The following is a 19046-nucleotide window of genomic DNA, read 5'->3' as shown; positions in this document are numbered from 1 at the left end:
GATCACTGCTTTCAGCTTCAAGACCTCACTGCCAGCTGGAGGAGATAAGAAACTCTACAAGAAAAATAGACACTGGCTTAAAATAAGCTGTAGAAGGATGACTCGGTCAGGTACGTTCAACACCCACGTAAGAAAAAGTGCGCGTGCAAGCACGCACACACTCTCACACACACAACACGCAAATTCATGCCAATACTCACTCAATTCAAGTTCAACACATCAACAGATGAATACCAAAGGGCACACTTATACATACAAAAGAGAAACTGCACCAGCAAAACCAGGCACGGATGCTTTCAGATGGGGCACAAAACAGGCTGGCAGCAACTGCCCAGCCGATGAGCAGCTGCTAATCCGGCTGGGAAAGAGTTCAACGGGTTTTGCTGACTTGGGGATGTCGATGTTTCAACAGGGAGACAGTGGGGGGAAAAATGCTACCAGGTGGAGGGACAGAGGAGAGAATTGAGGGTCCAAGCTGAACGTAGCTTTTATCCCAGCACCGCGAAGAGCAGAGCTTAGGAAAAGGTTCAGTTAAGTTTCTGTTTTATTATTGCTCTGTTTGTTAACAGAGCAAGAGCTGTGCCTTGCCTATCTTCACTACGCTCGACGGATTGCCTTCCCCAGCCTGCTCTGCCAACGCATCTGCTCACAAATATGGGTGCATGATGAATCACTCCATTGCTCACTCGTCTTTCGCTTTCAATAGCACATGCCATTTCCATTTCTTTTGAATAAAAATGTATGCAGATTTGCTGAACAGAAAAAGAGTTGATCACAACTCACTTTTTACTAGTCTGGAAAGAGCTGCATGTAGAGGAGAAAGGGGAACTAATGTTAGGAGTTTCTAACTGAACATCAGGCCCAGGGCTGTATTTCACAAATTGCTTTCAGACAGAGAATAAGATGGAAACAATTTGGAAAATCCACCTACCCCAGCCCCAAAATGCCTGTTCGCCACCTGCCCAGGGAACCAGCCCTGGCACAACTCTCACCTCAGGGAGCACCGATGCCTTAAAGCGAGGAGTGAAATGCCGGTAGGAATCTGGGCGGACGGAGCATTGGGTCTTGGGACTTTTGGTCTCCTTTCTGGGTTCTGCCACACAAAGAAGAAAAGAGTACCTATGGGATGCTGCTCCTGGGAACGGTTCGGGAGCAGCAGCTAGGCTGTGGCTTGTTGTCCATTCAGATGCCGTGTATGTGCGTGCATACGCACACACGAGGCAAAAATCAGACTGAAGTGTCACATGCGCTCCTATACGACCGGCCTTAGGAAAAGCACCAGCTTTCCAGGAGCAAAGAAGGAACATCCACCTCCCCCCATCATCCCACTCAGCCACACCACACTGCAAACAGCCTCAGGGCATCCACGCTACGTGCCCTGGGCATCGCTGCAAAAGCATAAGCCACACAGCTAGAAAGAGGTCTTTAACAAGAGCGGTGGAGGCACAGTTTTATGTTGAAGCTTTCCAACAAGTCCTGCCTGCGGCTGAGCGCTGGCAGCTGCCTGCTTCTGGCAGCTCGCCACGAACTGCTGCAGCTTTGAGGCTGTGCATCTATTAATAGAGATATTGGGAGCTTTAATTTCAGCCGGCTTTAATAGAACGTGCCACTTAGAGACGATATTGGCTCCAAGCTGAAGAGGGGCTTCTGGTGTGCCTAGAAGCAGCAGCAGGGAAAGAGCCAGAAAAACAAGCAGCCTTGGGGATCAGCATGAGCTTCCCTCAGTACTGACTTCCCTTGGTAAATCACACTCAAGGGAAGAGCCCCGAGGAACACATTGCTGCCCTTCGTTTCACAACTCGGAGCACATGTCCGGGTCTATCTCTACCACATCAATAATGATCTTTATTTTTCAGGGACAGACCAAGCTGCCATGCAGGCCTGAGCCCCTAAGGAGCCAAGCTCTGTCCAAGGTGGGAATACCCCTGATTTACCGTTTGCTGATTCTCCAGGAGACCTCGAGCTCTCCTGCCTCACTTTGGGCCTCACAACAACAAGCTCCTCGTTTCTGACTGACTCCACCACAAGGACCGAGGCGTCTTTGTCTCCGTTCGCCACCATCCTGCTGCTGCCTGGCAGATCTGCTTCCTCCTCTTTGTCCGACTCGGAGAAAATACCTGAAGAGAAAAATTAGTGGGAGGACAGAGCCATCCGTGTCCTTCAGGACTGCTTCATGTCTGACCGACCCTTTGATTCTGGCAGTGTCACTCTCCTGTTCTGTGTAACAGCCCATCTGTTAGGGTGGAGGGCAAAGCAGACGTTTCGTCCTGGGTATGTCCAGCAAGGTATTTACCATAGCCCTCAGAGAAGCTGTGCCAGCAGCTTAGACTACAGAGGAGAGCAGAGAATAAAGCGGTGCTGAACCCCAGCACCTCTGGCTGGCTTTGTCCAAGTTAGGGGAAGGGAAGTGCAGACCGGCCTGTCCGTCTGTGGGAAGGGGATCATGAGCAGCGACGGCTCCAAAGATGCTGCTGAACTAAGCAAGGAGTTTTTCCTAAAACAAGATTAATCTTCCCCTTTCTTGCACATAGTGCCTCTTACTTTGACATCCCGCTTGGTGAAGAGAGCTGACATCCAAACACGGTGGCGAGGACGATGGAAGAGGAGCTGTCTGCCGAGGTGTCTCAGAGGCATCCTTTCGCTGCTCAGAGCTCCCTTCTGTGAAAAGAAAAGGGTTTGTTTAACTTCCTTCATCCCTTAGATCCTCTCACCCTCCTGGGTTGATGGATGGCGATACCTCCAAGCTCATTTGGAAGCTCCAGCTTCCTCCTACACAGGAGAAGCCACTTCACCTCTGTCCTTCAAGAACGGGAGGGACAGACAGAGAGAGGGACAGTGAGGGCAGGGAAAAAGAAGACAGAAGAGATGGAGGCAGGGAAAGACAGAAGGCAAAAGCTGAAAGACCCACCAGAAAACCCAGAGTGGCTCTGCTTAGAACATCCCCTCCTTGGCAGACTCCCACTGAGAGGTGCTAGTTAATTGGAGACTGTCCTTTGGGGCTAATTAGCTGGTTAGCCCCCCGCTATCTGACTCCCTGAGGGAAGGAACCAAAAACCCCCAACCCCTCTGCCGTGAAGAGCAGCGGTGGAAGAGCTGCCAACCTGCCGGCCAGCGCAACGCACGGGAGGAGGCAAACTCACCTGCTCCCGGCAGCAGAGCGGACTCGGAGCAACGAGCCCTGGAATGGCAAGGAGACCGGCGTTACACCGAGAGGGGACGGGGCAGGGAAGGTAAGGGGAAGCGTGAGAAGGCACTGCCCAACACGGTGCATTTACCTGGCTGGGGGTGACCTCTCCACAGGCAGAGCCAGGAAATCCCAGAGGAAGATGGCATCTCCAACGCTGATGACGTGCCGTTGGTCTGGGGTGAAGGCTACCTGGCGCACCGGCTCCGAGTGGCCGATGTACACCTGGGAGAGAGCACACCTTGAACTTCTCCATCACCACAACCATCCTATCACGATGGTGGTAACTGCACTCCCTGCCCTGGATAGCCAGTGTCTACACCCCTCGGCAGATCCTCTCAGAGGCCAGCACCACCCCTACAAGTGCTCAGACCTCGGGTTGGCCAACTTAGGGTTGACCTTTAACAAACTGATCTGGAGAAAGAAGCAGAAGTTGAAAACCCTCAAGACCTTATCCTAGCTCTCAATACCTCTGAAACCCTGGGCGAGCCATTTTCTTCCCTGGGTGGCTCTGTCCCTAGCGCAGAGGTAACACCTACCTCTGCCCTTCGCAGAGGGTCTCACTAGGTGCGGTGCTTCGGCAGCCCCTCAGCGCACAGCGTTATTACAACGTGGGAATAGGGCTGCATTTCTCAGCTGCTGGGCAAACTGGGACTGGGGACACTGGACCAAGTCACACAGAGGGCTGCTCTCTTCTCCAGGGATTCAGAAATGCTTGATCAAGGCAACACCAACCCCCTTCCCTCCCTTTTTGGACAGTACCTGGAAGTTGATATCGAAGCGCATCTGATAGTCCCACACTTTGATAACTTTGTCGCCAGCAGTGAGCAGGTACCTGCCATCCTTGCTCAATGCCAAGGAAGAACAGGAGAGCTTGTGCACGGGAGACACCTGAGGACAAGAAATGGCACCAGCAGCGTTAACTGAGCTAGTTCACGGTCCTTACTTATGCTTCAGCGAGTGGACAGGAGTGTGACAGCACGGAAAACAAGGACAAGCTCAGGCTCACCCTGAGCATGACCACACCAGGATAGCTACAGGCTTGCCACTCACGTGTTTCTTTGAAGCCTGTGACCTCCAGGATGAGCTCTTCTCTCATTTAGCCTCCTACAGTAACATGAAGTGCCCAAGCCCCACATGACACGAGACCTCAGTGCACGGATTTCCTAGTGTCCTACCTCTCGCACCAGTCGTCCCGTTTTTGCATCAAGCACAAGGATTTTATTGGAAGAAGTGGACACCAGGAGCTCGCCTCGAGGCACCAGAGCAAAGCAGACTCTCAGTGCAGAGTCCAAGGCCGTGCTGTTCAAATCGAGGATGCTGATGTCCACCCTCAGCAGCTGTGAAAGAAGGAGCTACTGAACAAACGTCCTGGAGCAAATACTGCAGAAGCCTCAGGGTTGCTCTCCTAACACGAGGCTACGGAGGCCCCCAGACCCTTCCCTTCCCACCTAACGAGGGGCTGCAGGGTCCAGGCAATGTCCCTACTGCCCAGGAGAGCAGCTCACAAAGAGGAGTAGGAGCCGACAATCTACACAACACTTCTCCAAATTATCCTTCTAGAGGGGAATGAAGCTGGAGGAAAAGAAACCTTGACTTTGCTGTTTCTATCTCACAGAATGGAAAACAAACCTCATTATAAGCACCCTGAGCAAGCGTCTGCTGTGCAAGGAAGGGCCCTCTCCAACACCTCCAACAAGGCCCTTGATCTATCTCATCCGATACAGCCTACGGGAACTTCCCCTGTGGCACGTGCTCCCCTCCCCACCCTCCCCCAGGAACGAGGGGAGCCCGCTGGGTACCTCATCTAGAGAGTAGGCCTCCATCACGGTCACAACGTACTTGGAGGGACCCACGAAGGCCAACAGACGGCTGTCCCCGCTGACCACCAAAGCCTCCGGACCGCTCCCAGCGTCCCGGGCCACCACATTGCCTGAGAGCCACAGCGAGAGAGAAAGAGTGAAGAGAGGAGCAAAGCCCACGCTGCAGCCAGCTCACTCTGCGATGGTGCTGCTAACTGGTAGCTGCAGCTTCTCCTGCCTCTGAATCAGCCCTGGGTTAACGTTCTGGCGTGAGAAAGAAGCAACCTCTGGTGTCGAAGATGCTACAAATTTTATCTGCAACACCCAAGGCATGCAGTGAACCACTTCAAAAACAAGGTCTAGATACACAGCTTGTCGCCTGACTGAACGTGCGGCGTTTTCAAGGAAAGCAGAACAAAGTCAAGGGAATAAAGTTGATTTTGGTGTTTATTTTTTAACGTTACAAGAAGCTGTGACAAGGAACTATGGATGTGAGATCTCAGCTGCAGCCCGGGTGTCTGAACCCCGCGCAGAATGAAGTCAGTGCCAAACCCCACCACGCCGATGTCAGTCCAGTGGGCAGACAGACCCAAAGGTCTAAAAATCACAGCAATCAGAGCAATTCTCTGTATTTATTCCACTACCAAAATTCCACTGTTCTGTCCCTGGAACACGGCCAGGCAGTGAACACGGGTTCAAAGCAGAGTCAAAATGTGAAGGTCCAGCTGCAGCACTGACACGAAACTTGGGTGGTTTTAGACAAATTCCCTGATCTCTCCGAGCCCCTATTCCTTCTCCACCTACTTCAACTGCACATTTCTTGAGGCAGGATCCTCCTCTTTGTACAATATTGCGTAACAGAGCTCCCTTTCCCTGCCCAAGCTTGTGCTGTCACAGCTCATTTCAAAAGCGTACATTAAACATGACATTAACGTTTCAAAACTGCCTTGCCCCTGCGCTGCTTCCCCTGCCTGCAGCTCTCCACCTTCTCCGCTCACCAGCATGGCTCTTTGCACAGCTGGGCTGCAGGCAGGATCAGGGAAACAATCCAGTTTAAACAAATTAAACTGCACATCCACAGAATGGAAAGAGTCAGGGCTTGAGCATGAATAAGTAGGAAGACTCTGCACTTGTGTTGCTTCTAGGCAATGCACTGTTGAACCCAGACCTGAAAGGGCAGGTCTCTGCCATTCCAGCCCATTCACGAAATCAAAACACCAAGCAAGCTGAGACGGGTAGGGAAGGGTTGGCAGTCACTAGGGTTTGCTCACACATACGGCATAAACACAAATGACACAGCTCAGAAGGTTCATCAGAAAATATCTCTCCGAGTGGGCTGAGTCTGGTTTGGCTTTGGTGTTAGGATGTCTGGGCTACTAAAAAAAAGAAAGGCAGGCAACCCAGAACCCCGAAGTCTTACCCAGGACTCTCAGGACGTGGCTTTTCTGCGCCATACAGCTGTAAAGAGCCAGAGTTCCCTGCAAACAGGAGCTGAACATGAAACTGCCGTCTGGAGAGAAGGTCAGTCCAGTGATCACAGTGCGGTGCTGCCTAAAAGAAGGCAGAAAACGTGAAAAAGGGGAGGAGAACAAACAACCAAACAAAAGCCCAGAAAACAGTAGCAACGTGAAGAACCCAGGGGAGCAAAATAATCAGGGGCAGGCAGAGGACCCCACCGTGCTCACGCCTGCAGCAGCCCAGGACAATCAACACTCCAACTTTTTGGAAAACCGAGCAGCAAGCGCAGCACTCCAGCTGTCCCTGGTTGGGACGTGCTCCCTCTCCCTTTGGAGCATCCCTTTGGAGCATCCTCTGCTTCCTGTGCCGAGGTTGGCAAGAGCTCCCTGTTCAGCTGCTCTCTAGGACGAGCCTTTTCCTACTGTTGGCCAACTGTCCGCCAGGAAGTCATAAAGAAAGCCCTCATAGCCTTCGCAGGTTGGACTTTTACCACCCAGAGCCTTGGCACAGAAGGCTATCTCTGCCTGAAAACCACTCGGCTGGGCTGTGAGGATTCTCGAGCTCAAGAAAAGCACTTTTCCCACCTCCACGATTATCGCTGTGGCTCTTGCCAGGACACCCACAGTTAGACCTGCACCTGCCCCGGTGCGGCTCCCACTGCAAGCACTTACTTGTGCTCCACCAGCAGATCGGAGGCAGCCAAGCTGAAGGTCCGCACCATCCCGCTGTCAAAGCCACAAGCCAGGATCTGCTGGGTAGGATGAAAGGCCACGGCACACGGCATTTCCTCCGCGGCTGTGAAGTCATACAGCTGCGGGGAAGAGACACACCGCAGGCACAAAGCTGGATAAAGCTGTACCTGGCAGCCGTACCTAACACCAAAACAGCCTCAGACCTCCCCTGTGTGTCGCCCAACAGAAATCGCATCCTGCCTGGATGGATCTAAAGCCCAGTGAAGTCCTGGGTCTTTGGGCATTTAGATAAAGCCCTTGGGTATTATGTTTTGTGTTAAAAAGCAATATTCAAAAGATGGAGGAAAAGAAAATACTTTTGTTAACAATACCTTCAGAAGCTAAGGCCAGATTAAGCATTAAGCTAAAACTCAGAACTCCATACTTGGGAAGCATTTCTCGCCCACGGTACCCCACCATGCTTCAGGGAGGACTTTTAAGGGCTCTTGAACTGTGGAGCTTTGATAACTAGACTAAACAGAGACTAGGCAGACTATTAATAAACGCAAGACACCTACTGACTCTCGTCTCACCTACCTGCTGCATGGAGACGAGGTCCCACACTCGGATGGTATTGTCCTGAGACACCGTTGCCATCTGCTTCCAAATCCCCTCCACCGAGAATGCCAAAACGGAGTCCTCGTGAGAGCGCATGAGGGTGTTATAGTCCCGGGACTGGATATCCAGGTAGCCCAGATTCCCGGCAGCGGTCGTGCACAAGACTTTGCGGCTGTCCGGGCTGATGCAGACAGAACTCACCGGAGCCTCGTGCTCTGGGGAAAGACATGGGAGTCAGCAAACGCCCCCCCCACCCCGGAAAAGGAGCAGCACCAGCTGGAGCACAGCTATGGAACCAGCTTCCCATTTAGGAAAGTAATGCACACAGGAATGAGCATCCCACATGACCTCAGGACTGAATGCTTGCAGGTTTGAGTTTAGTGACAAATTAGTCTCTGCCCTTTCTAGAAGTCCCCAGGCTCTGCTGCTATAGTGGTTGTTTAAAAAAGAAGGAAGAACTGCTCGATTTCTCCCCTCATTTTTCACGGACAGAAGAGCCATGGGTACAAGGGCACAGAAATCAAGACTGAGTGCCTGCTCTCACCCAGGAGATCCTGCCTTTCTCCTACGAGTTACAAGAATGAACATGAATAATTGTTGTTGAAGTAACAGACTTCCAAGCCAGCCACCCCTAGAGACAGCAGGCATAAAAGATGCCCTCGTTCATGAGAACTGCTTTAGGAGACATGGCAGCGGAGCTCTGGCTTCACAGCAGCAGGCTGATGGAGATGTGGAGCTCAGAAGCACTGGTCCCAGCTCTACTCACCTGCCTCTAAGACGACGGCTGAGAAGTCCAGTGGCCAGAGCCGCAGGTAGCCATCTTCTGAACCCGTGGCACAGAAGGTTGAGGAGACGCTAATACTGTTTATAGCGATCCCAGGGCCTGAAAACCCAAAAAAACCCAACGCTACCGAGGGTTGCCCCATCCAAGAGCTGAGTCCAGTGTTCCGCCCGCAGCAGTGGCTGAAGTCTCAGAAGAAGCCGCCAGGAATCCCACGGTGACTGACTGTATAAGCTGCTGAGTCCCAGCTAGCCCTTCTCAGGACTCAAAACACGTTCCGTCCCCGTACCTTTCCAGCACTCCTCTTTACCATCGTGCAACTCTCGCCAGGCACAAAAAATTCTTACCGCTTGTTAAACCCTGACGTATTTTGGCCTTGAATGGGATCTTGTGGCAAAGGATGTCCTAGCTTAACTGCCTGAGATACAAAACCCTTCCATCTCCATGTCTCATATCCTCTCTGCAGCGTAGTGAGAGAGAATACAGACCTACAGAAACTGGGATTTTCTGATTCAGGTATAAAGTCCATCGGTCAAAGCACTGGCACGAGCCAGCACTGCTACCAGAAGGACACCCAAGGACATCGTTTCATCGCCTCTTGGGCGTTTTCTCACCCACGAAGTGAGAACCGGAGTTACGTACCTCTCAAAGGGGCATGCTCTAGATTAATTAGCTCAATTTGCCAAAGCAAACTATGCACTAAATTTTAAGATATCAGAGCAATCACACTTGAAAGTGAATTCTTCCCGCTGTTAAATTTAATGGAAGAGCTGAAAGCTGTACTACTTAGTATATGGCAACAAAGATTTCCCAAACACTCTGCACAGGCTGAATAATGAAAAAATCCCCAAATTAATCTTTTTTGTTGGTCTGCTTAGCTCTTTTTCCATCTCTACATTAAGATTCCCGTCAGCAAATCAAGACCTTGTTTCAAGTTTCTAAAAGCAGGGTTTCTCTGAAAGTGCAATCAGCATTTAAAATGCTAGAATTCTTTCTTAAAATGATACTTTGCTGCACTAAGGAAGATTATTTGCAGTACTTAAGAGGCAAATAGCTAGCAATGATCTAATCAACCCAAAATAATCCTAGGTAAATAGCTGGTTTATTTTACCAGAGATTTGTTTGAATTCATTCCTGACCCCGTTGATGGTTGAGATGCTCCCCGGTTGGTCTCCTCCTCCCCGCCGGGATAGTCCTACCTGCTCCGCTGCCTGCCTTCTCCTGCCGCTGGCAGCCCGGGGGCTGCGCGGCCAGCAGCCGCCGCGCGCTCCTCACGCAGACGTTCTTGTAGTCCACCTCCAGGACGTGGCCGCTCTTGCTGCAGACAAAGCTGTAAAAGGAGAGAGACCCCTGCTCTGGCACCCCAGGGTTAAGAGGAACCGTGCCGGCGTGGTTTAGGAAAAACCCAGCTTGGTTTACGCGTTAAAACTGTTTGCCTGACGGAAAGCAATTCTGGTTCACGGTAACCTAACGGGTCAACGAGGTGTCCAAGGGCACCTTTCCATGCGCTAACCTACAAATCTACAACCAAGTCAGAGCTTCCTATTTTATTTCTTGTCCCTTTGAAATGTTAATTAGCAAAAGAGCTAAAAGCTCGGCATAGACTTTAGAAAGAAACCTCTCTCTGCCACAGGACACAGCCCGGGGAAAGGCAGGGCCAGGTGAACCGACAGCTCTGCCTTTATGGAACGCTATGTGGTAGCGACAAAGGTCTGGCTTTGAGGATTAAAATAAAACAACCAAAAAAAAGCATGTATCTGTCTATATGCGGGAGGATATGCACCACACTCCTCCCGCTGCCAACAGAAAGCTAACCACAAACCTAAGGTGGGGGAGAGATTCACTGAACATAGCAAAACATCAGTACAGCAAAAGGAAAGACCCATTTCTTGGGCTGTTCTGCAAGCAGCCAAATCTCTTTTGGGAAGCGTAGTGTGCTGAGGAGGGGAGAAACTCTCCCAGCTCCAGGAGGCACCTGTATTGTACAGGGAAAACCCAAGCAAAATGCCACGCTCCCACAGAGGAGGGGGAAGGAGGATGCTAAAGGCAGCCAAGAGCCGTGGAGCTCCCTCCTGGCAGGCTGCCCCGAGGACAGGTGACGGTGGAGCCCAGCAGCCCCTTACAGCGTGCGGTCCTCCGGCTCCCGCTCGGCCGCGTGCCCCTCCTCGAAGGCCAGGTCGGTGAACTCCAGGGAATGGTACTCGCCCAGATTGACGGGACACGAGCGCAGCGCTCCACTCCGCACTCGCCACAGCCTGACATTGTCCCGGCCGCATGACACCATCCTGTCCGGGGAGAGACTGCGTGAGGACCAGGGCAGGACTCTCCAAGCCCCTGGTGAAAGGTCAGTGCCCCAAGTGCCACCAGCTGACAGCGAGGACCGAGAACAGGAATGGCAACCGGAATGGCAACCGGACCGCTGCAGCAGCACGATTCCCCCCACAGCTGTGTCAGAACCAACGCTTTTGATTTATTTTCTTCACACGCTACCTGGTATCATCAAAAAAAGCAATCTTCAAGGCCTGGATGTCCACATCCGTGTGTGCTTTGGCCAGCACGGCCACCTCTCCGCCACGGGTCACCTGAGCAGCGTTCCACACCACCACCATCTGAAGCAAGAAGAACGATGGCAGAGCTGCTCAAACGTGGAAACCTTGGCAGCAAAAGAGCTTTTCATTACAGCAGCTGACCAGCTGCACATACGGGAGCCTGCTCCGGAGCTGGGCACAAAGTATTGATAACAGAATTGAAGCAGGGGGGAAAAAAAAAAAAAAATTCTCTCGCATAGAGGGCTTAGGACAGTCCAACAGCTTTGCAAAGCTTCATGGCAATATACTTGTCTGGCATCCATAATTATAGGTTCTGAATCCCAGGGCTGCCTGGCAACAGGGCTCAGACTTGGAAAGAAAATCCACAGAGGAGTGGGGACTCTGTCTGCTGAGATATAAGAGCTGTACCAGGGCTGAGCCGGTCCGCGAGAGCTGGGGGTAGCACGTGTCCGGCTGCACTGGCTCTCGCAGCGCTTTGCTCCGATGCAGGTTTGCGTGCTCGCAGTGCCCATCACGAGGGGCAAGGGAGTCCAAGCCTTTCCCCAAAGGAAAGGATGGGTGAAGAAATGCAGGTGATTTGATGCTCTGCATTTCAGAATAGTGTTAAAAACAGACCCAGCGTCACCTTGGAGGCTGGGATGGGCTGAGGCATCACCCTGGGAGAGGTGCTCCTGGCCAGTCCCCCAGCACCCCCTGTTCTCCCATCCTGCTTTCGCCCTATTGATCCCCCCTCCCCAGTTTCAGCTCGCCAGCTCCCACTGGGATCACAGACCGCTGCTGCATGCCAGGAAAAAAAATGGAGCGGTTTGTTTTTTCCTGCAGGCAGTACGCAGTTCGCGATGGCACAGCTAATTGCTGGTGGTTGTCAATAAGGGATCAGTGGATGAGAACAGTTCCACTGATAAAGCAAAACCCCCAGTCCCATGAAACAATTTTATTTTTGACTGCTACACGTGGGATCTGCGTCATCCCCTAGCTACATCGGTGGGTGGCAGCTTCAGTGCAGAGCATCCCTTCCAGCAGCGATGCCTGCGAAGCTCAGAACTGAAAGATTAAACCTCACATCTTGCCCTAAATGCTATAAAAAAAGGGTTTTTTGGGCTCTAGTCAGTGCTGAACCTCCCATTTCAATTCCCATTCCTCCACTACGCGCTTGCAAGCCTTCCAGCTCGAAATACCACACAAACACGTGTCACCCTCAGCCTGGTGGGCCAGAACGGCTGCGGGGGCAGGCAGAAACGCTGTGCGTAAGCCTGCGGCGATCCCCGCCGGGTGCGGGCAGAATCACACAGCCGCCTTCAGCGCCCCGGCAGGGACCACACCAGGGACAGAAACAGCCCCAAAGCTCAACCCGAGCAGGTCTCTCGGGCTGCTTCTGAAAGGATTTGTTTGCTTGCAGCCAAGGATCGTGCACACGAACACTCGCAAGCATCAGGTAGAAGGGAAGTATTTTCTAAGCAGCTAATGCGAAAGGCTCTGACTACAGTGAAGAACATGTCTAAGAAAGCCCAGAGCAGAGGTTTGTCTGCAAAATAACTATGTAATGTGGGGAACAGCCGCCTCATGTTGCTTGTTCTCAATGGGGTGGGGAAATCTCCCAAACTAAGTTTCAGTCCTCACCGTTTTGCCGTGCCCGTCCTTTCCGACGCCACACAGAATGGCTCCGCTGTAGGAAAAGCTGCAAGAGGAGGGCACCTGGTGAAATGCAGCTCCTTGTACCCCAAATGCATCTCAGCAAGGAATAAAAGGAGACAAGTTCAGGGTATGGGGAGACAGCAAGACCTGAGGGATAAGCTCAGGAGGGAGCTGGCAGCGTATTGGCTGTTCTGGGCCAGCTGCCAGCAGGTCTCGGTGATAAACACGGGCAGCTGAAGGAGAGCTATAATTCACCCCTGGTTTATCACGCGCTAACAGCACAGAAAAGCTGCCACGCTACAACACGTTAGCCCACCTGAACGCATCCCTGCGCCCGGGCTGAAACCCACCTCAGGGACAAGAGGGAGCGGACGTGGGTTTTAAACACCGAGAGGCAGCTGCCCGTCGGGAAGTCCCAGAGGCGCACCACGCTCAGGGGACCGGCCTGCGCGGAAGCCAGCAAGGTGCTGTTCCCGTTGAAGGCCAGCGCCGACACCTGCGGGAAGCACCAGGTTAGAGGCTCTTGAGGACCGGGGGTACACTTGGGGTACAAGGACAGCGTTGCTGTAGGGCTGTGTAAAGAGAGTTACGTTTACCTTATCCGTGTGTCCAAGGAAGAACCTCTGCTCTCCAGTCTGGATCTGCAGGGTCACTATAACAGCGTGGCAGGGGTAGACCACCGCAGCGTTGTCTTGAGTCCACAGCGCCTGCAGGACCAGGAAAGGAATGAGAGGGCTGCAGGTCCTCCAGAAGTGCCCCAGGTCCTAGGCTGGACCCGCAGAGATTTCTTCAACGGGAGATCTGCTGCACGTGTGCAGGGGAGAGGATGCTCTTCCATGCAAGGACTCTTCTAACTCACAAAGGAAAACTAAGAGCCCAACCGACATCCTACTTAATTCAGTGGATTTACCGTACCAATCATCTCTGCTACATGAACAGCAGATACAAGGAAAACCATGTTGTTGGCAGAGCCTTGAACTGGCTGAACCAAAACAACCCTTTCTTTACCCTAACACAGACGGCAAGCTGGGCTCCTGCAAGGCACAGTGCCCTGTAGAAACAATCCAAAACACAGCCCTTCCTTTCCAGACTCCTACAAAGCGGCTCTAATTTTAACATGTTAAAGTGCAAAAGCCATGAGGTCGAAAAGGCTCCCATAATTTCTAATTCACCTTCATAACAGCAGAAGACCCCTGCACAAACATAAGCTCATGCCCATCTGCTTTGGGGACATTTTCCCCATCAAAAAGTGCAGGAAGGGTGGCACTCAGCTGCCCTTCATGCCTCAAAAAAAATCAATCTGTAATTATACATAAACTCCCCAAACCGTCTGCGCTACTGACCCATTTGGTGCTGCAGCCTCCAAAGCCAATAATCATTCTCAGCTTCAGGATGGGATCCGGTAAGAGCCTCTGGAAAAAACCCAACAGACAGCACCGTTGCGCTTAGAGCCGGATTGAGGTCCTCTGCCCACGGGGCCCCTCCGTCCCCATCGCTCCTTTCTCCCTAAAGCACAGAGGCAGCTTTGGGTTCTCTCCTGTTTAGAAGGGATGGCTTTAAAGTATTTAACCCGGCAGAATTCAAATCTGGAAGGAAGGAGGAGCTGGGATTTCCCAGCGTTAAGCAGCTCTCCCACCTAGGCTGGGGGGTTACAGCCAGCCCTTCTCCGCACCCCGGCGATGCCCGGAGAGACGGCGGCCGCTGCGGGAAGGGCTCTCCTCTTACCCAGCGGGCAGAGGCCCTCCTGCCGGACGGCACGCCTGGTCCAGGGCCCTTCGTGTGCATGCTCCGGGCAAATTACTAAACATACATTATTGGCTTAAGGTCAGTGCATTTGAACACAGGGTCCCTCTTTCAAGGCAAGTAAGATACTAGTGGAAAGGAGAACTGTTAGTCAGAAAAATTAACGCCAGCAAAAGGACTCCATAGGATTAACTGCAAGTCCAGCCTGAAGCTTGCGTTCCCTCTGCTGCTTCTGCCGGGCTCACAAGCATCAGCTGTAAGCATCCCAAAGCCACCTTGGGCTGCTGTGACTCCTCAGCACTTCACCCACCTCCTCCGAGCCGGTGCGGACGGCTCGGATGGTTCGTTCGCCTCTCTGGTAAGCGTACACGTGGATGCCACCGTCACTGACTGCCGGTGACTGCCCTGCGTCCCCTGTGCTGTGCGGTCTCTGGTTCGTCTCTAGCTCCCGGTCCGCAGCAGGTATGGCTCTTGGAGGCCCCGGGGCTGTCAGGTGAACCTCAGGGATGCTTTTCGTAATTACAGGACACCGGCGCGGCATCTGAGAAAGAGTAAAACCTCAGACAGGGATCAGCCCTCCTCCCAGCGCCTTCCACCCACTGCAAAGGCAGAGACGGGGAGACACCCACGTCTCTCCTGAGTGACTCTTCGCAGCGATACAAACAAGGATGGAGCAACGTGGAGGGAGAGCATCCCTGTGGGTACCTAACTTGGCCAGGTACGTTAACCGGCCACTCTCCCTACGCTCCCAGTGTTGTCCATGCACCGTTCACCTCCTCCAGACAGCAAACCAGAGCCCCAGGAAAGATCCAGCCCTGAACAGTCTCTGGAAGAGCTGCCTTCTCTCCAGAGGAGGCTAAAAGCACCTGACCAGCCAGCTTGGCGCATCCCAGTTCCGAACAGCTCCTCGTTTTCTCCCTCTCCACAGCGTGAGAAGGATGGCTTCCCCCAGTCCCTCTCCAAAAGCCTATCACCACGCTGTCTGGTAAGCCAGTCTGAGCACCAGCTCCTGCGTCACTGCCAGCAGGGACGGGGAGATCAGCGGTGAGGGCAGCTGCCCGCAGTCCCAGCAATCTGGACTCCACACACTGCTCTGCTCCCTGAGGGCACCCGATCAAGGTCTTTAGTCTCCAGTCTTCATTTCCTATCTATAATTTGAAGACACAATTATTTGCTGCCTCAGCTGAGACAGGGAGGATAGATGTCTGGAGATTACGAGGTACTTGGTATTTATCTTGTCTCTGCTCTGTGCTATGCCAGACTGAACCACTCAGTCATTAACTGCGGGGCTGTGGTCAACAGACCGTGCCCACACCAGGGGTCTGACCTGCCCGGATCAGCTGCGAACGACACAAGCAGCTTCTACGTCCTAAATAAAGGAACTCAAAGACAAGACGTAGAGAAAAACTCCACGGGAGACAGAAAGGAAGAAGTTGCAGCCTCCTCCACGGTGCACTTACAGCTTTGGGACTGGTTATCTGATGGATGAGGGACAGGCGGTCACGGACTGCTTTGGTGAGCGTCACCAGCTGGGGCAGCTGCTGGCCGAGGTCCTCTGAGACTTGGCCACCTGGGTGACACGAGGAGCGGGTTGGGCTCTTTCGGAAACCCAAGGCACGCACCCGGGGCAGCACAGCCTGGGCTGCTGTCCCCAGCCTTCCCACCTGCCGCAGGACCGGGACAGCTCTTCTGGATGGAGTCGTACGGCGGCTTGGAACCCTCGGATGGGAACCTGAGCAAAATCAGAGGAAGGCGCCATGTAATTGGGCTGCTGCACCGGCGCCCAGGAATCTCACACGATATCTCACTGCCCGGCACAAAACCATCTTCACCATCTCCTATAAGATTCCTCCATATTCCCTCTCTTCTCCCAAATACAGGGATACTAAAGCATCTCCCCCAGGTTTGATCTACACTGTTACTTTCCACGGGTTAATTCGGCACTGCGCGCTTTAGGCAACGCCGCTAAGCCGATGACTGTGATGGGCAGCAACTCACGACCGACACGGTTCTCTGGCAAAAACCTCACCAGCAATGAGAGCCCAGCACCGAAGCTGAGGAAGGTACGTTTATGCCTGCCCCCCGACGAGGCGTTACGGCCGATAACAGCTCAGCAGCCCCTGTCAGACTACCCTTTAACTTAGCACAAGGCTGAAGCGCTCCCTCGGAACAGCACGCACAGAAGAAAGGCTTGCACTACGCTAAGTTAGCCACGGGAGCAATCCCAGCAAGAGACCGTGGAGAGAGAGGACTGGTGTTAATGCCAGGCACGGGAGCGCTCTACGGCCTTTTTCCTGCCCTAAAATATCACCGATCAGCAATTAAGCTTAGGCCAGGGTAGATGTGTTAACGACACCTAAATGCTGGAGTTGAGGTGACCAAAATGTCTCCACTCGAGCCCCAGGTTTGTCTGAATCTGTCACTCCTTAAGCAGCATTACCCGTCCTGCCTTCCCCCGGGGAACGGGGAGCTCTCAGAGCCGCGGTGGGTTCAAGCGCAGCCGGGAGCAGCCGTACCTGATGTAGTCGTAGAGGTCGTGCCAATTCTCTCCCTTCGGCACAGGGAAAGCCATTTCCCGCGGCATGGGAGCGACCCCGCGGCAGGCCAGGTCGGCTTGCCGGGCCTCGGGGAAGGTCACACCTGGCAGCACAGAGGGAAAGATAAAGAGAGTGAGTTCTGTCCCGTGGAGCTGGCTGAGATCATGAGTTTCCCGTGGGACACGGGGACAAACCACTTCCCTCTTTGCGAACACCTGAAAAACAAAGATTACAACCGCGAGGTCTGTAACAAACTAACACACCTTGGCACAGGAATATTCCCGAAACTCTCAACCTCCACAAAACACCCCAGAGCATAAACCCTCGGTATCGAGTTATAAATCCTCCATGCCCAAGATTCACTTAGTTTTCTATTCAGAGATTCAGCAGTTTCACGTGATTTGCGTTAAGGCTCTTTTTTCATTTTCTTGTCTTCTTTCCGTCGTGGAAAGTTTTCATGAAGTTTGTAACTTCGTGAAAGTCTTCAAGATGCAACAAATCTCAGGAATCTGAAAGCGGCATCTATAACTTCCTCCTCGCTGATGCTTTCCAGCAGGCCAGTCGATTCGGGCAGATTTCCAGCACAAAAAAAGAAAGGTAGAAACAAAGGTTTTGACCAAAGTATCTCTGCCACGCCGAGCGGGTGGATAAAAAAAAAAGTAGGTGTGAAGATTTCTGAGACAAAAAAAAAACCCACAGGCTCTTCCGGCAGATAAAAGCACAGGCTTTGGGGAAGTGAGGCTTGGTAACAGCGAGGCTGGAAAAAAAATTCTAACCTTGGTAAGATATTTCACTTTGCTCTTATCATTCACTTTTACAGCTGGAAAACGAGAGGACGCTTTCCTCCAGAGGTTGGGAGATTGTATTCACCAGCGCACGTGGAAACTTAACATCGTACCGAGTATTTTGCCCTTTCTGCTTCGTATCCCACTGCTACAGGAACAGAAGCCCCGTGCTCTGCCAGGGCCAAGGGCTCTGCTGGCATCCCGCCTGCAAAAGCGGCTTTAAACCCCCACGGGTTCCGTCCAGGCGGGGTTGAAGTCACAGGAGAAACCGGAGGCCACCCCGAGGACTCGGCTCCTCACCTGGGTCGAACACCAAGTCGCTCGTGCAGAGGTTTTTCACCAGCAGGTTGGAGCAGAGCTTGACGCTCTTCAGGTGGCTGTAACGGCGGCTGAGGTAGAGGGAGAGGATGGAGCGGAGATCGAGCACCAGGCAGGTCCAGCGCACGTCAGCGGGGGCTGCCCCTGCGAGATCTGGGGAGGAGAGGGCTCCGTGGGACAAGGTGCTGCAGACCTTGGACCGCGGACCTTGCAGAACGGGAGACGCAAGATTAACGCGGTTAAGTCAAAAGTATTTGCCAGGCGAGACTCCCACCAGGCTTGGCTTGTCTACACCAAACCGGCGGAGAAGATGGGAAAATGCATCTCGTAGCTCGCTACTGCGGCGCAGGGGTGGGGGACAGACAAGCAGCCCCGCTGCCTCAGCAGATGCGTGCCCAGCCTGACGCTGCACCCCACTGCTCGGGAGAACGGGGACGGGGGACATCCCTCCCGGGAGCTACAGCTCCGACTTTCCAGCTGCTGAGCGTCTCCCGCTCAGGACCACCCCTCTTCACCCTCCTCAAACGCATCGAGTCGACTTCTGAACTCAATTTATTTCCTAACACTTTATTTCGGTGGTGACGCGCCAGCCCAGTCCCAACCACGCCGCGAGCAGCGGCGGCGCCAGCACCACGCACGCTCCTCACCGCGCCCGGACGCCCTGGTCGTGCGGTCGCGCACCGAGCCCTTGGCCGCTCCGCAGACGAAGGGGAACTGCAGCCAGGTGGCCGTAGATTTGAATTCCTTAAAGAGGTTGGAGAAAGAGATGCGAACCACCTGGTTTTCCTGAGAAGACAGAGACACGCACAGAGCTTTAGCCACTCTGGTGGCTTCGGCAGGGAAATGCTGCAGAGGAGGCGTGTGGCCGTGTCCCCTGTCCCCAGCGGAGATGCCATGAGGACGGAAACCACCTCCAGCCCGGGGTAACCCACACAGACCAGCCGAATTCTGCACCCCCAAGCACA

The 19046-nt window shown here is 53.2% G+C and overlaps 1 protein-coding gene across 1 annotated transcript in view; it reads right to left on the bottom strand.

Annotated features, from left to right (window-relative positions):
- The window catches only part of LOC104252220 (nucleoside diphosphate kinase, mitochondrial), a 320155-nt gene that overhangs the window by 144458 nt on the left and 156651 nt on the right, over positions 1-19046 (bottom strand). The window contains exon 4 of the mRNA XM_059826638.1: positions 4875-4893. Coding sequence (XP_059682621.1) covers positions 4875-4893 — 19 coding nt within the window. The remainder of the gene's footprint in view (positions 1-4874; positions 4894-19046) is intronic.

The sequence above is a fragment of the Gavia stellata genome, chromosome 18, assembly GCF_030936135.1.
Source record: "Gavia stellata isolate bGavSte3 chromosome 18, bGavSte3.hap2, whole genome shotgun sequence".
Classification (NCBI taxonomy): Eukaryota; Metazoa; Chordata; class Aves; order Gaviiformes; family Gaviidae; genus Gavia; species Gavia stellata.
The sequence above is the reverse complement of the archived record's forward strand: the minus strand, read 5'-3'. Positions and strand labels throughout refer to the sequence as shown.